General features: G+C 38.3%; 1 protein-coding gene across 12 annotated transcripts; it reads right to left on the bottom strand.

Moving 5' to 3' along the window:
- Positions 1 to 288: 288 nt before the first annotated feature.
- SPAM1 (sperm adhesion molecule 1) lies at positions 289 to 21995 on the bottom strand. 12 transcript variants are annotated; one of them, XM_070616479.1, is made up of 7 exons: positions 21474 to 21773; positions 20681 to 20806; positions 13496 to 13556; positions 9815 to 9931; positions 8214 to 9351; positions 7451 to 7540; positions 289 to 1650 (listed from the first exon to the last, which is right to left on the bottom strand). In XM_070616479.1, exons 5-7 carry the CDS (start codon positions 9153 to 9155, stop codon positions 973 to 975), a joined length of 1710 nt encoding a protein of 569 aa, XP_070472580.1. In that variant the 5' UTR covers positions 9156 to 9351; positions 9815 to 9931; positions 13496 to 13556; positions 20681 to 20806; positions 21474 to 21773; the 3' UTR covers positions 289 to 972. The 12 variants fall into 12 exon arrangements, with proteins under 12 accessions (XP_070472580.1, XP_070472581.1, XP_008509281.2 ...); XM_070616480.1 differs by having other exon boundaries at positions 20668 to 20806; positions 21474 to 21606; XM_070616483.1 differs by lacking the exon at positions 289 to 1650 and adding an exon at positions 5173 to 5554 and having other exon boundaries at positions 21474 to 21950.
- Positions 21996 to 23582: the final 1587 nt, after the last annotated feature.

Below are 23582 nucleotides of genomic sequence, written 5' to 3'. Positions count from 1 at the left end.
CACACTATGTCGTAATGTTCCACTTTCAATGTTACACAACAAACTCACTGATGGCAAGAAACATGCTACGTCACCTTGAATCTGTGACCCTTAATACTGAGGCTGGGAGAGAATAAACCCTCAATAAATGCTATATGAAGGATATGAATGGATGCTTAGATGAAATAAGGCATTTTAGCTACACAAGATCGTCAAATTTGACGATCAAAAGTGAAAAGAAAATTAGAATAGTTTATATATGAATTCTGAAGACATTAAATCACGTACAAAAGTTGACAGGATAATCGCTTTTTAAAGATTATCTTTTAATAAAACAGAACTTGAACAAACTATCAAGAGGAAATAACTAAAACCATTGTTCTGTGCTTGAGGCAGACTAGTACATTTAGGATATTACATTTTAAAAGATAAGATTTTTCACCTTAATATTTTCTTGACATCTTTATTACAAATTGCAAACTACTTATAAAGACATCCATTTGCAGTAAATCGGCATTATTCAAATGCTCACCTTCTCAGAAGAAAACTAGACCTCCAAGTGTTTTAGGCCTTACAATCATCGTTGATAGAACCAAGAATATAACACGTACCTCTTAGTTCTATCTATACATTCCCAGTATGTGAAATACTTGCTGTAGACTCATGCCAGTTAGAAAATACAAAATTGGATATCATCTTACAAAACAAATTCTATACTATATTAAACAATCAAAATTCTACTTTGAGTTTCAAAAGCAAAATGTAGCATCACTGGATTTAGTAGTAACAGCGTCCTGACTACGATTTTGTAAAATTAAAGTGCTAGTCAGCATCCTTTGTTTATCAATCAATAATAATTTCAAGTTCAATTTGATCATGAAAGAGCAATTTTTGCTCAAAATACCAAAGTGCTATCTTAGCTACGAGTTTTGACTTACATTTCAAATATAAAACTTCCAGTGTATAGGTATTATCACTTGCCTAAAAAATAATTTAAGCTAGATAAATTATTAAATCTAAAAATGGAAAATATATCAAAACATAAACTATGTAGACAGGAAATTTAATAAGCACTGAACTTGTACTCGAAGGGGTTGTTTTAATTATCTTGTTTTGAATATATAAACGACTGGAGGTATTTTTCCGGTAAACACTCTGACGGCCCCCTTGGGCATTGTTGGAGATAGTTTGCCCGGAACACCTGACTTTGGAACACCCCTTGGGATGTTTCCCATGTACACATGGAGACACCGTGGCAGGTGGTGTAGAGGATGAAGGGCCAGGAGGTTGATCACCGGGTTTTGAGTTTAAAAAGCCATCTATACAAATATCGTTAGTAACACATACATTGACAGCACCAATGTTTTTTATATTATCTCTCTCTTCACAACTGGTGTTGGCATAACAGGTGCAATAGAATTTTTGGGGAAATTGCTGCAGGTCTTCGAGTGTGAGTTGCCCATGTATTGTGTATTTTCCATTTTCCCCAGTTTGAATAGCAAAATTCTTTGGGTTCAGGTGAAGATAGTCACTTGAATTCCAATGTTTCCTTGTACACACTCCTTTCTCCTGGCAAAGCACTTGGCTACACATTTTGGCTGCTAGGGTGACGTTGATAATGTAAGGATTCAGTGCGGTCTTCATGTGATTGTCTAAGGCCGTGCAAGTTTGCTGTAAAATTATAAGAAGGTCAGAATATCAAGGTCCAAGTTAGTTCACATGTGAATTAATTCACTGCAATAAGCAATTTCTAAGGAAACTCGAAAAAATAGACCCAACAAGAGGTAGGAAATATTTTATCTTTTTTACCTTAACAAGAAAGATTATTCCAACTCTTTTTTGTAGCATTCGTAAGTTTCACATGCCTTTTCATGTCACTGAATAAATGAAGAGTTGAGGCTTAACATACCCTAGCTTTGGTCTTCCTCAGTAATCCAGAAACTAATGGAGAGGGGTGCAGGATCGTACACCAGTTAGAGCATAGGCTCATGGGTCCATCTGCCCTAATTGGAGTCCCAGTTCCATTAATGACCAGCTGTGTGAACTTGGGAATCTCTCAAGCTTTCTAAGTCTTAGTTTCCTATCTACGTAACCTTGGGCAAATTAATTAACCTGGCTATGCTTCAGCTTCATCACCTGTAAAATAAAGATAATTATAGCACCTACCTCATAAGGTTGTTGTGAAGATGAAAAGATACTAAGTATATAAGTGCTTAGCCCAGGGCCCACCACATCATTGGTTAGCCCTCAAGAAATTATAAATAAATGTAGTAAGTATCGCATTTGTCACACAAGTTTAAACAGCATTGGAAAGAGTGGTTTCTAAATTGCTAGCTCAGAACAACTAAACAGGGTCAACTGAGTATACTTTATATTAAATGTTATGTATAGTTCAAATTATGGTTATGACAATTCTTTTACCAATATGCTTATTCGGCAGAGTACGAGTGATGAGTAACTAAAATGATTCATCTTGAGACTGGTACATTCTAAAACTGGGACATTGTCCTTTTAAAAACATAGAAGACAGTCACTTTCTTTCATGATCAGCAGTTCCGTTGAGTGAGCTGGCTGTCCTAGTCCTTCAGCTGACCAACAGACGCGGTGGTGGGAGATCAGCAGGAAAGTTGAGGAATCTTGGCAGCTTCCAGTTGAATCTATTTCTTGTTACCTTCCTTGAGATGATGTCACTGATGGTAGGCAGAATAATGGCCTTCCAAGGATGTCCACACTCTAATCCCTGGAACCTAGAACTATGTTATCTTACTTGGTAAAAAGGACTTTACAGGTATGATTAAGGGTATGGACCATGAGATGGAAAGATTATGCTGAATTAATATGTATGGGCTCAATCTAATGACATGAGACCGTAGAAATGTAGAAACTTTTCCAACGGGGATAAAAACAAAGTTAAATGGAAGAAGGACGACAAATCCAAAGGTAAGGGAGACTCAACCCAGCATTGCTGGCTTTGAAGATACAGGAGTGAGTCATGAGCTAAAGAACGCAGCGGCCTCTAGAAGCTGGAAATGACCCTTAGCCACAGCCTGCCAGAAAATAAAGATCTCGTTGCCACAGTCACAAGGAAATGAATCCTGCTGACCACCCAAATGAGCAAGTGAGGATCCTCCCCTAGAAAGGAATGTAACCCTACCAACACCCTGATCTTAGCCCATTGAAACCCATGTTGGACTTCTGACCCACAGAACTGTAAGATAATAAATTTCTCTTGTTTAAATCATTGTTCGCTGTAATTTTTATGGCAATGATAGAAAACCTCTTCTCAACCCTCAAATACCTTTGCATAGTTTTTAGAATAAAATTCAACCTCTCTCAACTTGCATGCAGCCTGATGTGGCGTAGTCCTTCCTTCCTCTCGTACGGTCTTCCCTCACCACTCCGCCTTAGACATACTAGTTGTTTCCCCAGCATGGCCAGTTCACTTCAAACTGCACTAACTGTTCCCTCTGCTTGGAATGCTCTTTCCACTAATTTTTAACGTGATTGACTCTGTCTTGTCTTTCAGATCACATCTTTAGTTAGACAATACCCTTCTCAGACACTTTTCCTGTCTATTGTCTCACAGCTCTCCATTTTAATTCTCTGCATAGCGCTTATCACATAAAATATTTTTCTTGTTTATGTATTACTTCTATCCCTCCAACTTTAATATAAGCTCCATGAGTGCAGGGTCTCTGTCCATATTCTTCAACACTGAATCCCCAGTGCCGGGGATATATGAGAATTCACAACAAGCTCAGATGACATTGCAGTTGTTCATAGAAATAGGGGTTAGGCAAAAAGAAGAGTAAAAGAATGAGAATAGTTTGAGAATCATTAGCCTACATAAGGCAGGGTCTTTGGAAAGATGTAAAACTAACTTTCTAGGGGCTGGCCCAATGGCATAGTGGTTGGGTTTGCATGCTCTGCTTTGGTGGCCTGGGGTTCACAGGTTCAATCTGGGGTGTGGACCTGGCACTGCTTGTCAAGCCATGCTGTGGCAGCATCCCACATAAGACAGAGAAAGATTGGCACAGATTTTAGCCCAGCACAGATGTCAGCTCAGGTCCAATCTTCCTCACAAAAATAAAACAAAATAAAAGTGGCTCTCTAAAGGATAAGGCCTGGGTTATAGCATTTGTCAATATCCATGGTGTGAATACTCCTACCATGGACAATTTTAAGCCACCAACCTGACATCACTTAATGCAGAATTGGGAATCAAGTACCCCACCATTACACAGGATGGTAGCATGGTATGGAGCAGCACACCATTATATAGTATTTCCACTTATATAGACACCATAGATGTAAATGACCTAACAGTATGGATAATAGTAAAATGAAGTAAATAAGTGATATATTTTGAGTACTTATTACTATTTTTAACAATTTATTTTATTCTAAGTTTTTATAATTTAATTCTTAATAATGGCTGTGTTTTACAACCAGTTCACAAAATTTCTGAATATTTAACAGTCAGGTCTCATGAGCTGGGGCCAGTAGGAGCTGGCTCTGTCACACTCCTGGATCTAATAAAATGGAATAGAACAAAATGGTTTGCTTACATTTGATAACAATTGTTTTAAGTCAATTCCAGTCATTGCAAGTAAATCTGCAATTACCAGTTTCTCAAGCTGTCAATGAATCAGAGGAAACAGGATAAATAATCCGTGACTCAATTGATTACAAATGACATAGAAAAAAGTGGAAGGAATGACAGAACGAGCATTCAAAATCATAAGTTGGGAAAGGTGGCAGAAACTTTAGAAAAGAATCCACAAGGCAGTGTCATTAACTAGAAAATAGTCATATTAAAGTTGATGGACTGTCCCTGTATGAATAATATGGAAGTCATGGTAGAAGAATGTGAATCTAAGATTAAAGTGCAATAAAAAAACAAGTGTGACAATTAAATAGTACGTCACGTTATCCTACTAATTGGGAAATGCCTGATTCATTCTCATCACAGTAAGGGTGGAGTTCTCAGTTCTTTAAAAAAAAAGGGAACTATTGTGGAGAACGTATAAATGGTTCCATCATAGAATTAATAAGACTCTTGAGAAAGGAGTTTATAGATTTGAGAAAACAACTAATGAAAATTGGAAATCTACTTAGAAGTATAATTTTTAAATAATTTTCTGACATATGAAAGATTTTGTTAAAGAACATACGCTTTTCTCTAAACTCATATTTTCTGTTATTTCTCTTTATTAGTGATCAAACCAGAGACAATAGAATTATATCAAATAGGTAGAAGGGCCTAGACTACTTTGAAAGAATGTCTCAAAGGTGACTGCTGTTAAGTACTTTTATAAATGAAGTAAAAATATGGCTAGTCTATCTGAAAGGAAAAAGATCAAAAACTGTCTTCTGATCTTAGAGTATAAGGTCTCTTTGCTATAGATCCTAGGATCAGACCTCTGGGCCATGAGCTTCATTAGACATTCTCCATGGCGCATACGTCACTAGTAATTCCACATCCATCAGAGAAGGAAAAGCTCAGCTCCAATTCAGCAGTGCCCATGTGACAGCTTTACTCTTGAAAAGGAGTGAAGAGGTGAGGGACAAAGACCTGTTACAGAGAATTAAACAAGGATGAAAAGAAAGGAAGAGAGAAAAGGGTTAGATCATGATAGTGAAAGGATTTTGAGCTAAAGAAAAGGTGTTAGGAGAAAAGGAATAAAATTCATTCTATATAGAACAAAATAAACATTTTTTCCTAATAAAACAAGTATTATTTAAAAATTTTACTTGAAATAGACGCTACTAAATCTAACCTGTGGAGGACAAAAAGAAAGGTTTCTTTTCCTCTCCCTTTGAACAATTTAGTAGGATTTTCCAAAACCAACTCCCAATTGCCTAGGCAGCTCCCTCCCCTAGCCCTTAAAACTCCCTGCCCCTTCAAACCACTCCCCCTAAAATCTTTGCCAGCTCCATGGCAACTACTTCAAGCTAAAAGCCTCGGAATTATTTTAATCACTTCTCTTATCCAACCTACTCACCCAACCCCTCAGCCCATCCTCTAGTTCTGCTGTCGTATTATATGCAAAATCCAAATACGTGCTGGCCCCTGAGGTCCAAGCCATCAACAGCCTCCTCTCCCTGCTCCTGCTCTCTTCTCTGTAAGATCTATTCTCAATTCAACTACGTAGCTCTTCTGAAATGTTCTTCAGAAATTACCACTCTTCTCCTTAAACCTTCTAGTGGCTTTCCATCTCAGAGTAAGAGCCCCCTCATGGACTACGAAGCCCTACCTCTGACCCTCTGCTATCTTACTGACCACACGTCTTACCGCTATCTTCCTTGCCCAGGCATTCCAGTCAAACCTCTCCCTCTTTCTTCAAAAGCTCATTCCAGCCTCAAGGCCACTGCAACTGCCATCTCCATGTGTCCAGAGATTTGGTCCCTTATTTCCATCAGGTCTGTGCTCCAACAGCGCCCCACCAGAGGCCTTCTATGACTACCCCATGTAAGATAGCACCATTCCATCAATCTCCATTTCTGCCTACACTGCCTCACTGCTCTTCATTGCAGTTATCACTACCTGACATATCATACCTGTTTATGTTGTGTTTCCACTTACAAGAATGTAGCTCTATGGTGAAGGGACTTTTCGTTCAACGCTATGTTTCTAGTACCTAAACAACTCCCTAGCACTTAATCATAACAGGCGTTCAATAAGCCAAGGGTTAGCAAACTTTCTGTAAAGTAACAGATTAGTAGATATTTTGGGGTTTTGGAGAATACAGTCTCTGCTGTAACTACTCAATTATTTCCTTGTAGTATAAACCAGCCTTAGGCATCTAAACGAATGAGCATGACTATGTTCCGATAAAACTTTACTGATAGATGCTGAAATTTAAATTCTACATAATTTTCAAGTGTTATGAAATACCATTCTTCTTTTTTTTCATCCATTTGAAAATGTAAAAAGTCATTCTTAGACCATGGAGCTGTACAAAAACAAGCAGTAGGTCAGATCTGGCCCATGGCCAGCATTTGCTGGCTCCTGTACTAAACAGTCATGGAGATTAAATGACTAAATTAATACATAAGATAAGCACTTAATGAACAGTAATTGAATGAAAGGAAGAATGAATGAATGAATATTGACTAGCTGGAGCTCTTTTGAGAAGAGACACAGCACAGTGTAGTAGAAAAAACACCAAACACGGATTCAGAAAACTGAGATTGTAATCCTGTCTTTGCTACTCACTAGCCACGTAGGCTAGAGAATTTCAATTAATCTAACTGAATTTCTGTTTCCTCACTGGAAAACAGGTACAATATTTTCTGCCTTACAACATAACCACACAAACGATAGTTTAATTCAGCCAGTATTAATTGAGTACCTATCAGTCTGTGCCAAGCACAGCAATTATTTTATTATTCAATACCACAACAATCCTCATTGTTAAAACATTAAAAGTAGAAATGTTCTCATCCATTTCCTATCAATTCAACTTACCATACTGCTGCTTAAATCGGAGGTTCCCCAGAATATAGTTCCTGAGACTCCTAGAGCAATATTTTCACCAATTGTATTCACAAAGTCATCCTGGCAAATGTGATAGCAGGAGTTAATAGATAACAACTCAATGAAATGTTACACTTAGGACAGTAACACCAAGCTAAGCATGCTGACACAACAACAATAGTTTAAATATTTCCCCACTATTTATTTCTATCTTTTACATAGTCACTGCCGTACTATGACAAAAATACATTTCTATCATTATTTTCTCTTTTTTATTTATTTATTTATTTTTATTTTTTAAAGCATAGGGGTGTTTTTTCTTTTTTTTTTCCGGATGTACATCTTAATATATTTCGAATTCTGTGAGGATTACATCATGTTCACCACCCAAAAACTAATGATAGTTCATCCCCTCACATGTGAGCCTGATCACCTCTTTTGCTCTCCCCCCTTATTATTATTTTAATTACCTCTATTGACAAGAGAGCATTCCCACGAAAGAAAAAAAAAGGGAACTGAGTTAACACTTTTTCAATACTGCCTAATTCTCCATGGTTGCTAAGATATTATATGATGACATTAAAAGTGAAGTATATTCTTATTTTGCATTCATATAGTGATGCAGAACTACCTGTGTGCATATTCCTGAAGGATACTGAAAACTAAATTTCATTCCTTTCAAACATGATGTTAAATTCCCCTAAACATCATTTGTAGACACTCTTTCATAGGCTTTATGCCTTGATTCACTTACCTGAGAAAGATATTCTGAAGGCTTATCAGAAAAAACTGGGCGTGTATATGTAAAGATGGGAAGTGGACTTTCAGCACTGGGAAGTTTAGAAACTCGAATGGCTTCCTGAACACGATTCCTGACAAAGAGTGCAGCTAGTGGAGAAGACTTTAATTTGCTATTCAAGTGAACAGATGGGTAAAGGGCAGTGCTTTCGTTCCACAACCAGTCAAGTCCATCGTTTCTTATCTTTTCTATATCATAGCAACTTCCATTGTAATCGGATCCTTTATAGTGATTGTAACACTCAGGGAAAAGATAAAAACCCCATAAGTGATTTGGCTTAAGTGATTTTCCAAGTTTTAAAGTCTCTAGCATGAAACTCTTTCCTGCCTTTTCAAACATTGTTTTGGCCGTCTTGGTGGCCTCGGTGACGTTAAGTTGTACATTTTCTTCCTGAACCAACAAAATAGATTGCTGCCTGTAAATATCTTTAGCTTGCCAGTTTCTTACCCAGGTAGGCCTCCACTCTTCCCAGTCAATGACAGCCAAGCCCACGTGGTCTGTTGGAATGTAATAGGAAATGTCAGCCTTAGCTTTCTCCAAATGACCTGGTAAGGATCCCGACTGGGGGAGTCCTCCATTCACAAGTTTGCCTGTCTTTGCTTCTATGTAAGGATAGTAGCCAAGTCTATCACTATAAAATAACGTAATATTTTGTCCTGTGACATTTACTCGGGGGCTTCCTACTAAAGAGAAGAGCCTCAGATCTAGTGGCACGTTAAACTTCTCAGCACAAACGTCAGTTGGGGCATTCCAGGCCCAGAGAAAAGGAGTATTTGGGAAGATAGGGGGTGCTCTGAAATCCACAGTCAAGCAACACGGAATCAAAAGGAACGTGAACACCACCTGTGATGTTCCACTGGACCCAACAAAGCCATGCTGGATCCTTAGCACTCCCATTGCAAAGAGTAATGACTATGAAAATCACTTATTTCTTCCTACACACTTTTTTTTATCCAATACTTGATGCAAGATATAAGCACAGAAGAGAGAGGGTCGAACGAAGCCACTCTGATGGATAAAGAGGTATAACGATGATTTACATTTAAATATTATTCTTCTTTGTATTTCAGGAATGTTTTGCAAGTTGCTTCATCTATAACCGAAAAAAGAAGAAATAGAGAATGTATTGTTACACTACATTTCTGTATCAGAGATTGTAAGCTTTACGAAGTTCTCAACTTTAAGTGTAGGCAGTTTAATTCAATCTTTTCCTTTCTTTTTCTTTGGGGAGGAAGATTGGCTCTGAGCTAACATCTGTTGCCAATCTTCCTTTTTTTGCTTGAGGAAGATTATTGCTGAGCTAACCTCTGTACCAATCTTCCTCTATCTTATGTGGGACATCGCCGCAGTGTGGCTTGAAAAGCAGTTGTAGGTCTGCACCTGGGATCCGAACCCTCCAACCTCAGGCAACTGCAGCGAAGCATGTGAACTGAACCACTACACCACCAGGCTGGCCCCAGTTTAATTCAATTTTTGAAGAGGGAGGACCTCCTCCTATGTTTGAATCAATACAATTATCTCCTCCTGTATATGATACAAATTCTATAGCAGCTCACGTTTGTCTCATCTTCCCAAATCATTCGTGAGCCTGCAGAGAGGTGAATGCAGCTATTTGTTCGTTTTGCCTTCTCAGTCGTGCAGAATGCTGTACCAAGCAACGCCTTCCCAAAAGCCTGTTGAAAGAAAGTAAAGTCCAAGTCAAACCTCTCGTTCTTCTTTGCTATTTCTTGAAAGCCCACTCTCTAGTGGTCTGCTAAATAGTGAAAACAGCAATCTCATAGAATTGTAAAGTTTTACCTTTTTTGTGAAGGAGAACAGGGAGAGGCGGAAGTAAAAGTCAACTTCTGCCTGAGGTAATAAGTCAAAAGTTTGCTCGAAACTATTGAATCAACCAAAATCTCCTACCAAAGGACAAGTCTGAGCGCTCTTTGGAACCCTGCTCAGTCATAGCTTAAAGTAGAGTACTCTCATGTCTAAAGTTAATAAAACATTTTACTAATTTACATCTTCCACTAAGAGGATTGGTTCTGGCCTAGCTTAATAAAAGCAATATTTGAATTTTGGTATTATACAGTCTTTGAGAAGTGATATTGTGTTATCATTCTGATTGTCACAAACTGAAGAGTTATGGCACATTTTATGGTACAATAAAATGGTCTGACCCAAGGATAAGAAATTAAGCTATGTCTTATTTAACATTGGTATTTGTAAAAATTACCTACAAGAAGACATATTTAAACATTCTGTGATTCCAGGAGGAAACAAGAACCTCTTTTTAGTTAGATTAGTAGTTTATTGCTATGTAAAGGTACATGGCATTGTGCCATTCTTCCCAGGAAAGTGTATCCTTACCATAGCAAATTACCTAAAGATTTTTATAGTTTAAGCCCTAATAAATTTCCTTACTCAGGACCTAGAAAATCTTCACCTAAAGTGATATTGGAAGAAAAAATGAATTCCATTCAACTACCAGTTACTGATAGCAATGCCTGAATGGCAGAGAGTGGGAGAAGTAAATGGAATAAAGAAAAGATTAGATTTCCTTATGTCTCAGGGAAGAATGTTCAGCTTATTGAAAAAGTTAACATTCAAATCTAATTTCCACATGATCATTTTATGCAAGAAAAACATGGGGTAGAATGAGCCTATTGGGAAGATCTCTACCCACAGACCTCTTCAAAAAAGAATGGATACTTCTATCCTTGAAAATTGTGAATTTAAATTTTTCTAACTTAAAAAGTAATAAGACTGTTGACATACAATGGATAGACCCTCTGATGGGTTAAAAAGTATCCCCCAAAATTCATTTCTACCCTGAACCTCAGAGCATGACCTTATTTGGAAATAGAGTCTTTGCACATATAACTAGCTAACTTTCTTGAGATGAAAACATCCTAGATTTAGAGTAGGCCCTAAATCCGATGGCTGGTATCCTTATAAGAAGAGGAGAGAATGCAAAGACATAGAGATGCAGGAAAGAAGGCCATGTGGCTATCGAGGCAGAAATTGAAGTGATACAGCTACAAACCAAGGAATGCCAAGGATTGCCAGAAGCCACCAGAAGCTAGGAAAACACAAGAAAAAGTTCTTCCCTGGTGTCTTGAGGGGGAACACGGCCATGCCAACACCTTAGTTTAAAACTTCTAGCCTTCAGAACTGTGAGAAAATAAATTTCTGTTGTTTTCAAGATTTTATTTTTCCTTTTTCTCCCCCAAGCCCCCAGGTACACAGTTGTATATTTTAGTTGTGGGTCCGTCTAGTTGCGGCGTGTGGGATGCTGCCTCAGCATGGCTTGATGAGCGGTGCCATGTCCGTGCCCAGGATTCAAACCAGTGAAACCCTGGGCTGCCGAATCAGAGCACAAGAACTTAACCACTCGGCCACGGGCTGGCCCCAAATTTCTGTTGTTTTAAACCACCAAGTTTGTGGTAATTTGTTCCAGCAGCCCTAGGAAACTCATTATAATCACCAAGGGTAAAAGAAAGGATTATAGTTCCTACAAGTCTCTTTTCTTTCCACAAACCAGTTTCAACTTCAAGAGAAAGACTGGTATACCCGTAGGTATTATAATGTAACTCTTACCCAACCCTGAGAACACCAAACTAGTGACAGAGCCTGAACCAGAACCCACATCTTCCAGACTCATTCTATGGAATAGAGCCTTCTTGGGGACTTCAGGGTTTAAGGAGAAAAGGCAAATTCTCCAACCTATGGGCCACCTAATGCTTATCAATATAACCTCCTCAAACATCACTGTTTCACACAAAACGAGACAGTTGGTATCTGTGTGAGCCAAGGCCATGGACAGAGTCAAAAGGACACCAGGCCAGGAAGACTTGCTTGAACTTGAAATTGAAAGCAGGTTTGAGTCCCAGAGGCAAGGGTTCTAAAGGAATTTAATTTCTCTAGGCAAAGAGACAGACAGCTGAGAGACTGAGTAAGTGTTAGTATATAAGTGAGGGGGAAAAAAGAAGAGAGGAGACAGAAACATTTTCAGATCTAAAGTACAAAGGCAAGATCCAGAAATCATAGATCATAGCTTTATGACTAAAGTCAAAGAATTAAATCAATTCCTTTCAGACCATCAGCGGAACCTTAGGGATTCTCAACATTCACTTCTGAGACCCAGTTAGAGGAAGTAGCATAAGCCCAGACCGTCATGAGTAGCGAAGACTATATTTGGGCTGGCTGTTATCTTAATTGCCCTGAGCACCTCTCAATTCTCTTGGGTCTTATTGTCTAAAGATATTTTAGCCAGTCAATCATTCATCCAACATTCATTGAACCTCTAGAATTTGTCAAGTACTGGGGAAGCACGGTAATTTTTTTTAAAAAAAGGAAGACAGTATACACTTGTTAACAGGTATAAGAAATTCAAACATTGATAGCCAGAAGTGAAGAGCACAATAATGGTGTTTTAGGATATGCCAAAAGCACCATGAGCACCAACACCCAAGACACCTGAGTAGACGAGATGTGGCTCCAGGCAGAGAACGATACTTAAGTTGGAGAGACCCAAGTAGGAGTGGGGGCTGGGGATAGAGGCCAGGATTAGACACAGAGGAGAATAGATCCGGTGATGTAGTCGGTAATCCATTATGGGAGAAGTTGGAGGAGCTGAAAAGGAAAGATAACGTGGGCAATGAGGAGACTCAGATTCCGTACCAGGAATTCTGTTTGCAGCCCTTAGGCAGGCAACGTGTGTGAGACTATAGCAAAAGTCAAATCTCATGTCCTGTCCTAAAAATAGATCCGCCATTTTGCTGGAGGTATTTGGAATGGTGCCAAATCTTCTAATTTTCACTATGTCAGTTATCCAAATGTGGGCATATCAATTTTAAATATGGAAAAAATCTCCATACATTTAAATGTTGGCACTGTTCTAACATCGTGAGGGGAAAACAAAAGAAAATTTCATCTAACAGGGCTTGGGGCTGTCGATCAGGGATACCAGGCCCAAAAGACTATGTTGTTAGGATAGTGACATGATCAAATTTGTTTCAGAATGATTATTATAACCACTCTATACAAGACACAATTAAAGAGGGACAAAGTAGAAGTTGTGTAAATAAATAGAAGAGTAGAAGAGTGACAGTGCCGGGAAGAGGACAAGATTTGACAGCCATTGGTCACCAAATGCATTTGAAAGAATAAGGAAGGGGGTAACTTATGACTCCTAGGTTTCTGGCTTGAACAGCTAGATGGAACCAAAGTACATCAAAAAGACAACCACTCACCTCTTTCTTGATACCCATAATTCTCCATTTGTAAGAAGAATAGTTAAAACCGTAATAGTAGCTGTAACGATAAAGATAATGGATGTGAAATTTTTTCAAAAAAGTAAAATATCCTAGACACTTGATATAAACATAAAAAATTGTTTTTAAGATGTCATTATATGTCCCATTCAGATTTGCTTCCAAATAATTGGGCAGGGTGGGGGGTGGGGAAGGTGGCATGGCACCTGCGGAGGAAGGGGACGATTTGAGTTTAGGTGAAAAAGATTGGCCATGAGTTAATAATTATAGAAACTGGGTGATGAATACATGGAGGTCATTTCTTCTACTTTTGTGTATGTGTGAATAGAAGGAGATTAGAACATTCCACCCCAAAATATGCCACTTTGGCATATTGGTTATTTTGAGCCTAAGGCACTTGAAAAACAGCAGATGCAGAAAGGGCTCTCTGACCTCTCCCTTTCTACCAAAAAGCAGGACATAAAATTTCCCCTGAGAAAGATGCCCTTTCAGTACCAGGAAAAGAACGTTCTTATCTCTGGAGGTGGGGAAATCACCCCAAGATAATACCCTTGTCTTCTGTGAATTTCCCCCATACATTTCCTCATCACTTTCCCACAATTTACCACCCCTAGTTCACAACCCTTTTTCTTTTGTCACACCTCCAGAATATATAATTCTTTTTTTTTTCTTTTGGTGAGGAAGACTGGCCCTGAGCTAACATGTGTTGCCAATCATCCTCTTTTTGCTTGAAGAAGACTGTTGCTGAGCTAATATCCATGGCAATCCTTCTCTATTTTATATGTGGGATGCCTCCACAGCATGGCTTGATGAGCAGTGTGTAGGTCCACAACCAGGATCCAAACCCACGAACCCTGGGCCACCAAAACAGAGCACATGAACTTAACCACTACACCACTAGGCAGTCCCTGGAATTTATCATTCTTTGTTGAAATGGTATATAAGCTTTCAGGCCTATCTGTTTCTTTGGGTCTTCATTTATTTTCTATAAAGCCTCCCACACCGTGTAAAAATATTAACACTAAATAAACTTTTTTATGCTTTTCTCCTGTCAATCTATCTTTGGTCAGTTTAATTTTCAAGCCCAGCCACAGAACCAGAGAGAGTAAAGGAAAAGTCTTATCTTCCCCACAGAATTTTACATGGTAAAGTTCATTTGTTTTTAATGTTCCACTCAATGTGAGAAAATATTCTTGTCTCAACAAGTACCATTTTGATGATGTGGCTTCAACAAAATTCCACTGAACAAGAAATCCTTTTACAGCAGATGTGTTCACAAATCCCCAACATTTAGCCATGAAAGGTGTTGTCATTTTGGTATATAGTTATTGAACTCAGGTTTCTGACTCCGAAGTATACATCCAACTGCTAGCCAATGATCTCTAAACTTTTTTGAGCACATCTGATAAAGCATATTCATTTATAAATATATACATGTGTAAATGTGTCAAAATTTATATTATCAGTAAAGTTTATCTTATTTTAATTCTTAAACTAATAAAACAAAAATAAATGTAAGAAATTAAATCAACCTTAAAGCATTGGCACCACCTCCTTTTTCTATCTATTTCCACGAAGTTTAAATGCAGTTTAAAAAATCAAAAAATAACGTCTGGTAAGCCCCGTGTCTTGTATGAGTAAAAAAAATTCGAAAATGAAAATGGTGGCAAAGTCATTAGAATCCTCTTGTTTTAGGACATCTGCTAGTGAAATATCATAAGATAAACAATCTCAAAAAACTCTGAATTATGTTTACTTGTCCGAATCTTGTAGATATGATTCTTGCATTAGGTTTCTGGAATACATAACTTAAAGTCTCTTACATATCTAAAAATCTAAATTTGGGGGGCTCACTTCTCAACTCCATTTCAACTATTTTATCCTTTGACTTTTTTTCTCCATGTGAAACTTCTTCTCAGCTCAATGGACAATGCCTAACGAGAACACAATAAATCAGTTCCGTGCTTAGAGAATGAAATTTTTTCTAAAACTATTTTCCTTTGGAAGCACACTAATATATATGGTTTAACTTCCTAAATCATGTGAGAATATTTTGATTTATTAATGATAATAAGAAATATCCGGAGAAATCTAAATCTAAAAGAAATGATTTTTTTTTAATTCTGTTCAATCATAAAGAAGAGCAATAGGATCGAAGAACATCAGTGAGATCAAAGAATCATTGAGTATATTTCAGAGAATTCACATTTTATTGAATTTGCCAAGGAAAGGTGAATCCACTAAGTAAAAGATACTGGTTTTTATGTATTTATTGTATATATATGTATATACATTTTTTTGATGAAACAAACTCTCTCTTCTTTAGTGTACATCTGTGAACAAAGCCTTAGGGCACGGAATTGGGGGCAGACCTAGAGGTTAGCATCTAAAATAGCATCTTCCTTTTATTTAGAGCCTCTAATAGAGGATTTTACACAAGAACCTCAACTCCCTAGAAAATCTTATCTGACTGAAGTCCCCATAATTAACATCTGACCTTCTCTCTCCACTAATATGTATAAGGTCTGTACTCAATCATATCTCTTGATCCCTTTCCAAATGTCCTCTTTGCTCATTGTCTGGATAACTTCTTCTTAAAGCACTTCTGCTAAGTTTTTGAAATCCCCCCAACCCCTAACAATGATACTTACTAGAAACCCTTTCACAGTTCGGGCACCCAACTCATCTTCAGTAGTGGCAAGGCAAGAAGGCTGTAGATTTAATGTCTTCCTAGAGCATTGGCAACTCATAGCGTGCTTTAAAAAAATTCTTTTATCTCAAAATAGACTTAAAATCTTAAGATCTGAATACATCCAAAATCCTATTTAAATTAAACTTATTCCTGTTGTAAAGGAATTTTATCAACAGAACACACGATAACTAAATCCTTTCAACCGGGAATCCCTTGTTTGAGGCTTAGTCTAAAACTATATAGGTAGGTAGAGATATTCACATATGTAGTATTCTCTACTATGTATTGTACCATCTATGAAATGGGAAAATGTGAAAAATAACTTCAATACCCAATGCTGATATAATGACTTAAATAAATACAGTATTTCAGCCTGAGGGAATTTATGCAGATAACAGAGCTAGTTATAAAGATAATTAAGCAACATGTAAAGATGTTTGCCTAAAATAATAAGGAACAGTGTAGGGGAGGAAGAAATTTTCCTCTAACCTTCTAGATTCTTCTGGCTGGCCTAAGAATTAAATTCACATGAGAAAGATTAATAGGAGAAAATCAAATTTAATTGCATATGTATGGGAACGCCACATACATGAGAGGTTCCAAGACAGAAAAGTAAAATGAGGTATTTATGCCATCTTGAGCCAAGGAATAGAATAGGGGCCTGGGGCTTCTGAGGAGAGTAGGATAATTCACAGGATGACAAGAAGAGCAGATGTTCAGTAATTAGATTTTTTTTTTTTTTTTTGGCTAAGGAAGATTGACCTTGAGCTAACATCTGTTGCCAAACGTCTTCTATTTTGTATGTGAGCCACCACCACAGCATGGCCACTGATAGACGAGTGGTGCAGGTCTGCACCTGGGAACCGAACCCGGGCTGCTGAAGTAGAACATTTTGAACTTAACTGCTAGGCCACCGGGGCTGGCCTAGTAGTAATTAGATTTTTGCTTTATCATACAGATGGGTCATAAAAAGTTATTGCTGGTAATAACTCTTATTATGGGAAAGGCCCCCAATTTAAATTCTTTAAGGGCGAGGTAAAAGTGTCTTGAGCCTGCTGGGTCTTGACTGCCTTTAGTTCAAAATATTCCACTTGTCAAAATGATACATCTTGAGGAGGCCTGTTCCGAACCCCTTTAGTAGGGGCCAACTGGCTCCTTGCCTTGATGCTACTAAAGACAGGCAGTTTCTGAGATATACCAAAACATGTCAATCGAGGCCAGCCCCATGGTGTAGTGGTTAAGCCCAGCATGCTCTGCTTCAGCAGCCTGGGTTCATGGGTTCAGATCCCACACGCAGACCAACACCACTCATCAAGCCGTGCTGTGGCCGTGACCCACATACAAAATAGAAAAAGACTGGCACAGACATTAGCCCTGAGACAATCTTCCTCAAGCGAAAAAAAAGAGGGAGATTGGCAACAGATGTTAGCTCAAAGTGAATCTTCCTTGAAATGAAATGAAATGGAAAAAAAAACAAATGTTAAGCACATGCTTACAGAATAGAAGAAAATCCAGAAATGTGAAAAATATTCCTGTTTTCTGAGGGTCCATTATATATTTTGCTCTTCTAATTTCCTTTCATTCAACTACCAGTTTCTCAAATTAAAAATGGGAGCAAAATCAAATTTAATCCTAGAAATTTGTTTGCCAGAACAGATTTGAAGCTCAGCTTCTCTTCATTGGGGAAGGGAAAACAACCATCCGCCTCCTTACTTCTTATTCGCTAGGATGCTTGTTCAAGGGGTTCTTGTTTTAGTTTTTGGAAGAGGAGTGGTGATCGAGATTTTTGAGGTAAGGAAAAGAGAGTCATAGACAGAAAAAGCTGAACCAATGAGCTAAGTTTCTTGGCTTATTTCTTCTCTCTTCTTTTCCACAACAAACGCTTTATTTCCACAACAAACACTTTATTTCTAGAAAATCATAATTAACAGATAAAGAAGTCACTCATGGGACTGTCTCCAGAATCCACTTTCTTTTTTTTTTTTTTTGAGGATGATTAGCCCTGAGCTAACTACTGCCAATCCTCCTCTTTTCACTGAGGAAGACTGGCCCAGAGCTATCCATGCCCATCCTCCTCTACTTTATATGTGGGACGCCTACCACAGCATGGTTTTGCCAAGCAGTGCCAAGTCCACACTCAGGATCCAAACCAGTGAACCCCTGGCCGCCAAGAAGCAGAATGTACGAACTTAACCCCTGTGCCATGGGACCAGCCCCATAGAATCCACTCTTAATATTCCTATTTCCTGTGAAAAATCTCTGTGTATATCACCTCAGTGGAATTAAGAATTGAATTTAGATAAAATCCTCTTACCCTTAAAATTGTTATAGATTTTGAATATAAATTATTGTTACAAATATAAAGGTGAGAATTCAGAAATATGGACAAATATTGATAAAGCCAAGATTGTAACTTTGGTGAAAGTCAGATGAGGGTGCTTTAAATGTGACCAGAATATAACTTTACTAAAGGGAGGGGGGGAGGGGCAAGGGAGAGAGTCCCAAGTTTAAAATGTCATTCCCATGGCACCTCCTCAGGAAGCCTCAGGATACTTTGGGAATCGTTCTTTAACATGAAATGTAAAACGCAAAATTCCAAGTGAGCAGCAGGCCCACCCAAATTTATTGCCCTGAGGCCCTGTACACTAATCCCCTTAGGTAGTGGGTGTATCATTCTCAGAGTACTTAGTTTATCATTTCAATCCAAACACTGACTTCTGCCTCCAGTTACAAGGCACAGTCAATCCAAGCTGAGTTCGGAGCAAACTTTTAAAGTAAGAGACCAGCGTAATTTCCCCAAGGGAGAAAAATCCAGGTGCAAGTTTCTTCTCTTAAAGGAAAAATTTAAATACATTTTCAGGAAAGAAAGGACCCTTCAAGCAAGATGTTTTTCTAGGAAATTTCTTGTTAAGCTGTGATATTTTATAAATAACTTGGCGAGAAATGGATATGGTAAATTTAACTCAACAAGAGAAGTTAATACCATTTTTGGTGGCATTCCATCAACTCCTTTTTCCTTTCCGTCTTCCTTTATTATTATTATCATTATTATTCCCCTCCCTTGGTTTCTTCTCCTTTTTCTTTTCTTTTAAAGATTGGCACCTGAGCTAACATCTGTTGCCAATCTTTTTTTTTCTTCTTCTTCTTCTTCCCAAAGTCCCCCAGTACATAGTTGTATATTCTAGTTGTGGGTCCTTCTGGTTGTGCCATGTGGGATGCCGCCTCAACATGGCCTGATGAGCAGTGCCATGTCTACCCCCAGGATCTGAACTCTACTTTGAATTTCAGTAAACTTAAAATCATGGTTCATGGTGATGCTTTAAAATGAAGATGTCCAAACAGAAAACGAAGAGTAGCATCCTGAAGCCACAGAGTTCAAACATGACTCAGAAGTTGGAGCCAAGCATGAGGCACCAACACACCCAGATATGACTGAAACTAAGTAATTGAATAATTGAATAAAGTCCTGAAGAGTCTCTGAATTCCAGAGGCTAATTAAAAACACAATAGGTTTGCTAGGGATGCTCTCTGCAATGCCAGTGGTCAAACTCCAGGCTGAGCTCAGTGATGCCTGACTTGAAGGCAACCCAACATTGCACCATCATAAACGCAGGACCAGTCCTAGTTCTGTAATGGCAGTGGCTCAGCTGCCTAGCACGAATAGGCAAAAGGGCTTAGTACCAATCAAGTCAAAGTTTAAGAAGAAGAACAAACACCTCTGTTATCACCGGTGCCTTGAATAACGAAGTTCACAAAAGTATAATAGTATATAACACGGGCTATGAGTTTGCAATTGGTCTTCTATTAGCAATAACCAATGTTTCTCTTCGCTTGACTTTTGGTTTTTATTTCTCTGAATTGTCAAAGTCATAGTTACCAAATCTTCTACATATGGGATTATAGCAAAGATCCAAATGGCGACCACAGTCTCACACAAACAGAAAACACTTATCTGTTCCTGAACTTCCTTTGTCTAAAGGCAATAGGGACTCAATCGCATCAAATGTAACTAAACACATTTAAAAATGCTGAAGATAAATGCTATTTAAAAAAAAGATATGAGCTTAGTTTCAAAAGATAATAACAACAGGTTTCTTCTTCTTTTTTGTTTTTTAGAAGATTAGCCCTGAGCTAACATCTGTGCCCATCTTTCTCTACTTTATATGTGGGACACCCGCCACAGCATGGCTTGATAAGCTGTGCATAGGTCCGTGCCCGGGATCTGAACCGCTGAACCCCTGGCTGCAAAAGCAGAGCACATGAATCTAACCATTATGCCACCGGGCCAGCCCAGGCATTTCTTCTCTTATCTATTTAAGATATCTGGAGCCTATAGAGATAATGAAGCACTTATGATGCAGATTGAATTTTTCCTTAAAATAAAAGACTGGTTCAAAAATTTTGTCAGTTTTAAGTGTTTAATATTTATCTTCCTAAAAAGCCATGTTCTGCAGTCTACCTTAAGAATGTACATTTTGTGAAAGCAAAACTATGGCTTAAGTCTCAAACAATCAAATGTCTTCCCAGCATATTCATCTTTTTCTCCACTTCTAAGGAATGCGTGGCAACTCAATCTAGGCCAGCTTTTCAGATAGGATCTAAAGAAAAATAAAACCCAAATCTTTCGTTATCCACATGAAAATTCCTATTCTTTTGAGGAAGAAGAGTTTTATGATGGCAGGTTCTCATCATTCCGCTGGGATCCTGCCTTGTACCTCTGGTATAAATCTCTTTGCCCTAGATTTATTCTAGTCTCTATTTGGAGTCTAGAGATATATCTCTCAGTCACGGTTCCCCCTGTGCAGCCTTTCCAAACAGATCTGCCTATTGAAGTGTTCATCTCTGATTGCCACCAAGGCTATTTTAAAGGTATCAAGGCTCTCAAAAAATTGTACTTATTTCTTAGCACTACTCACAGTTTATGTTCAAATTTGAAACATGTCTGTCTCCCTCACTAGACTCTAAGTTCACAGTTGTGTTCCCAATTCCCAGTACTGTGCCTGGCACACAGTAGGAGATCCATAAGTACTTAATTCAGTGGGTGAATGAGTGAACTGTCTATCCATCAGTTAATTCCTTGATCAAATTATTTCTTCCTTTTCTCCAGTTTCACTAGATTACTTTTAATTTCCTGCCATTCTCCCAAAGCACAAGTTCATGCATTGCATAAAACCCAATTTGTAATATCTTAAACATTAACAAGATAAAGAGTTGAAGAGGTAACAGTTATCAACCTTCAGTAACAATAGCTACTTTTGACCTTACCTTGTTATATGGAAAGTAAGATGTATCTCAGAGGTTACAATTAGCAGGGACTTAAAAAATCTCTAATTCTAATCTCATCTAATTCTCTCAACTGCCTCCAACTGCCACCATTCTCTCTAGCTAATGGTGTAATAGAGTCCGAGATTAGAATACTTGTGCCACAGCAGCACTGGAAACATTTATTGGTGTCTCCCTTTACAAGATCTTTTCCTCTCCTCTTCTTAAATTCACTTTTAACCTTTTTATTCTGTCTTAACTGAGTCTTCCATCTCATGGCTCCAACTCATGGCTAAAGGGATTAAGGAGCCCGGATCCAGAAAAGGATAGAGGCTTTATTTCCATTTTTAACTCTATTATGCAACAGCTGGAGGATTCAAATTATTCATTCTTCAGATATTACTTAACTCTTTAAAAATGTATTGGTAATACTTAGATCAGTCTAATTCCTGAGGATGCTGGGATGATGTGTGAAATGATAACTATGAATTATTTTTTACAAGAAGCTCTGTAAATCTGAAGTGCAGTATTATTTCCCCCAGACTCTCTATATTATTAAATCTTACTTATTATAGTTCATTTGCATTTACCCCAAACTATAAGAAAAGCAGCTGTATTAAGGTGTGGAGAGATACATAATTTGATTAAGGACATCTCTAGAATAATGTAGGGATTGTGGACTCCTAGGCCAAAACTCTGAAGAAGTATTTACCATGGATACTGACAGTACAGAGAAGTTTGGGGGTAATAGCAATCGATGAGGATTTTAGGCTGGTGTATTTTAAAACTGCAGATGAGAAGCAGGCTCTGAGGACTGGAGTTTGCTTGCCCTTTGTTGGGAAACATTTACCTTTGTGAGGGAAACCTCCATCTGTAAAGATGCCTCCTCTCTGTGCCAGGAAGAAGGGAGGTGACTTTATCTCTAGAAAGTCTGAATCAATGCCAAAGGCAAGAACTTAAATTGTTTACTGTCTGGCAACCTCATGTAACTGACATCTCCTCAAAATCCTCCTTTGTCTTTAGCTGAAGATAATATTTAAGCGGTGACTTCTGCCATTTACTCAATCTGGTTTGATTCTTATCTAAAAGTTATAGGACCACCCAATAACCAGACCCTACCGGCACTGATGTCATTTTAACAACTCTTTTTACATATTCTTCCCTTTGTCTTGTAAAGAGATAACTCACATACCTGCGACTTAAATTTAGCCTTACTCTCCGCCAATGTTGGCAGCAGAGGCAGCAGCAGCAGCAGCTCCCCATGTCAACAGCAGCTCTGACTGCCCGTGGGTCCTGTCCCCATGCTATTCCTCACTATTCTCTAAATAAAACAGCATTACTGCCAGATCTTGAGAGTCCAAGAAATCTTTCTTTCTTTCAACTCCTTGGCTCACCGACCCCGCATCAGCAGTAATCTAAGTTTCCTTTAAAGAATGGTCAATGAACAAGGAGAGATGGGAAAAGGAAGAGTCATACCTAGCAAAATTCACTTCAAATTGCAGAAACTCAGTAAAAGTTGTATTTACAATTAAAATGCCTCTTTATCTCTACCCATAGATTGGCAGGCTACTGATTTTTTGCCTCAACAGAGACCACATGCTCCTAGTTAAAGAAAGTAGGAGAACTCAGTCAACCCTTCTGCAGGAGAGCTCAGCTAGCCCCTCCATGCTGACATTTCTCGCCAAAATCTAATTACAAAGAGCATTTCAGAGCAAAAACTGAATATGACCGAAGTAGTTCTATGCATTTTGGCACAAATGGAGGGTAACTGTGAACAAGATTATTCAAGAAGTGATGTTGAGTAGGCTTATTCCCAGCATTTTTTTTTTCCAAATTACAGGTAACAAACTATTAGTGGGCCATAAAATTGATTTAACTGGTTGTAACGCAAATGCAGGAAGGGCTCCCTGACCTGCCCCTTTCTGCCTGCAGTAGAGCATCCCATGTGAAAGGTATACTCCCTCTGCCAAGAAGAGAACATCTTATCACCGGAGACTGGGAGTTGACACCAAAATGGATCTGTACAAACAAACCTACTAAAATAACCCTTAGCTTCCATTGATTTCCCTCATATATATCCTAGTCACTCTCTCACAAATTACTTCCCCTAGA

Source organism: Equus przewalskii, chromosome 4 (assembly GCF_037783145.1).
Source record: "Equus przewalskii isolate Varuska chromosome 4, EquPr2, whole genome shotgun sequence".
Classification (NCBI taxonomy): domain Eukaryota; kingdom Metazoa; phylum Chordata; class Mammalia; order Perissodactyla; family Equidae; genus Equus; species Equus przewalskii.
Note: the sequence above shows the minus strand (reverse complement) of the source record. Positions and strands in the feature narration are given on the sequence as shown.

Coding starts and splice junctions, on each gene's coding strand:
- SPAM1 (XM_008511059.2), bottom strand. CDS start 9,155: ATGGGAGTGCTAAGGATCCAGCATGGCTTTGTTGGGTCCAGTGGAACA. Junction 7,541..8,213: donor CTTCAGAATATCTTTCTCAG/GTAAGTGAATCA, acceptor CACATTTGCCAG/GATGACTTTGTGAATACAAT. Junction 1,651..7,450: donor CCGATTTAAGCAGCAGTATG/GTAAGTTGAATT, acceptor ATAATTTTACAG/CAAACTTGCACGGCCTTAGA.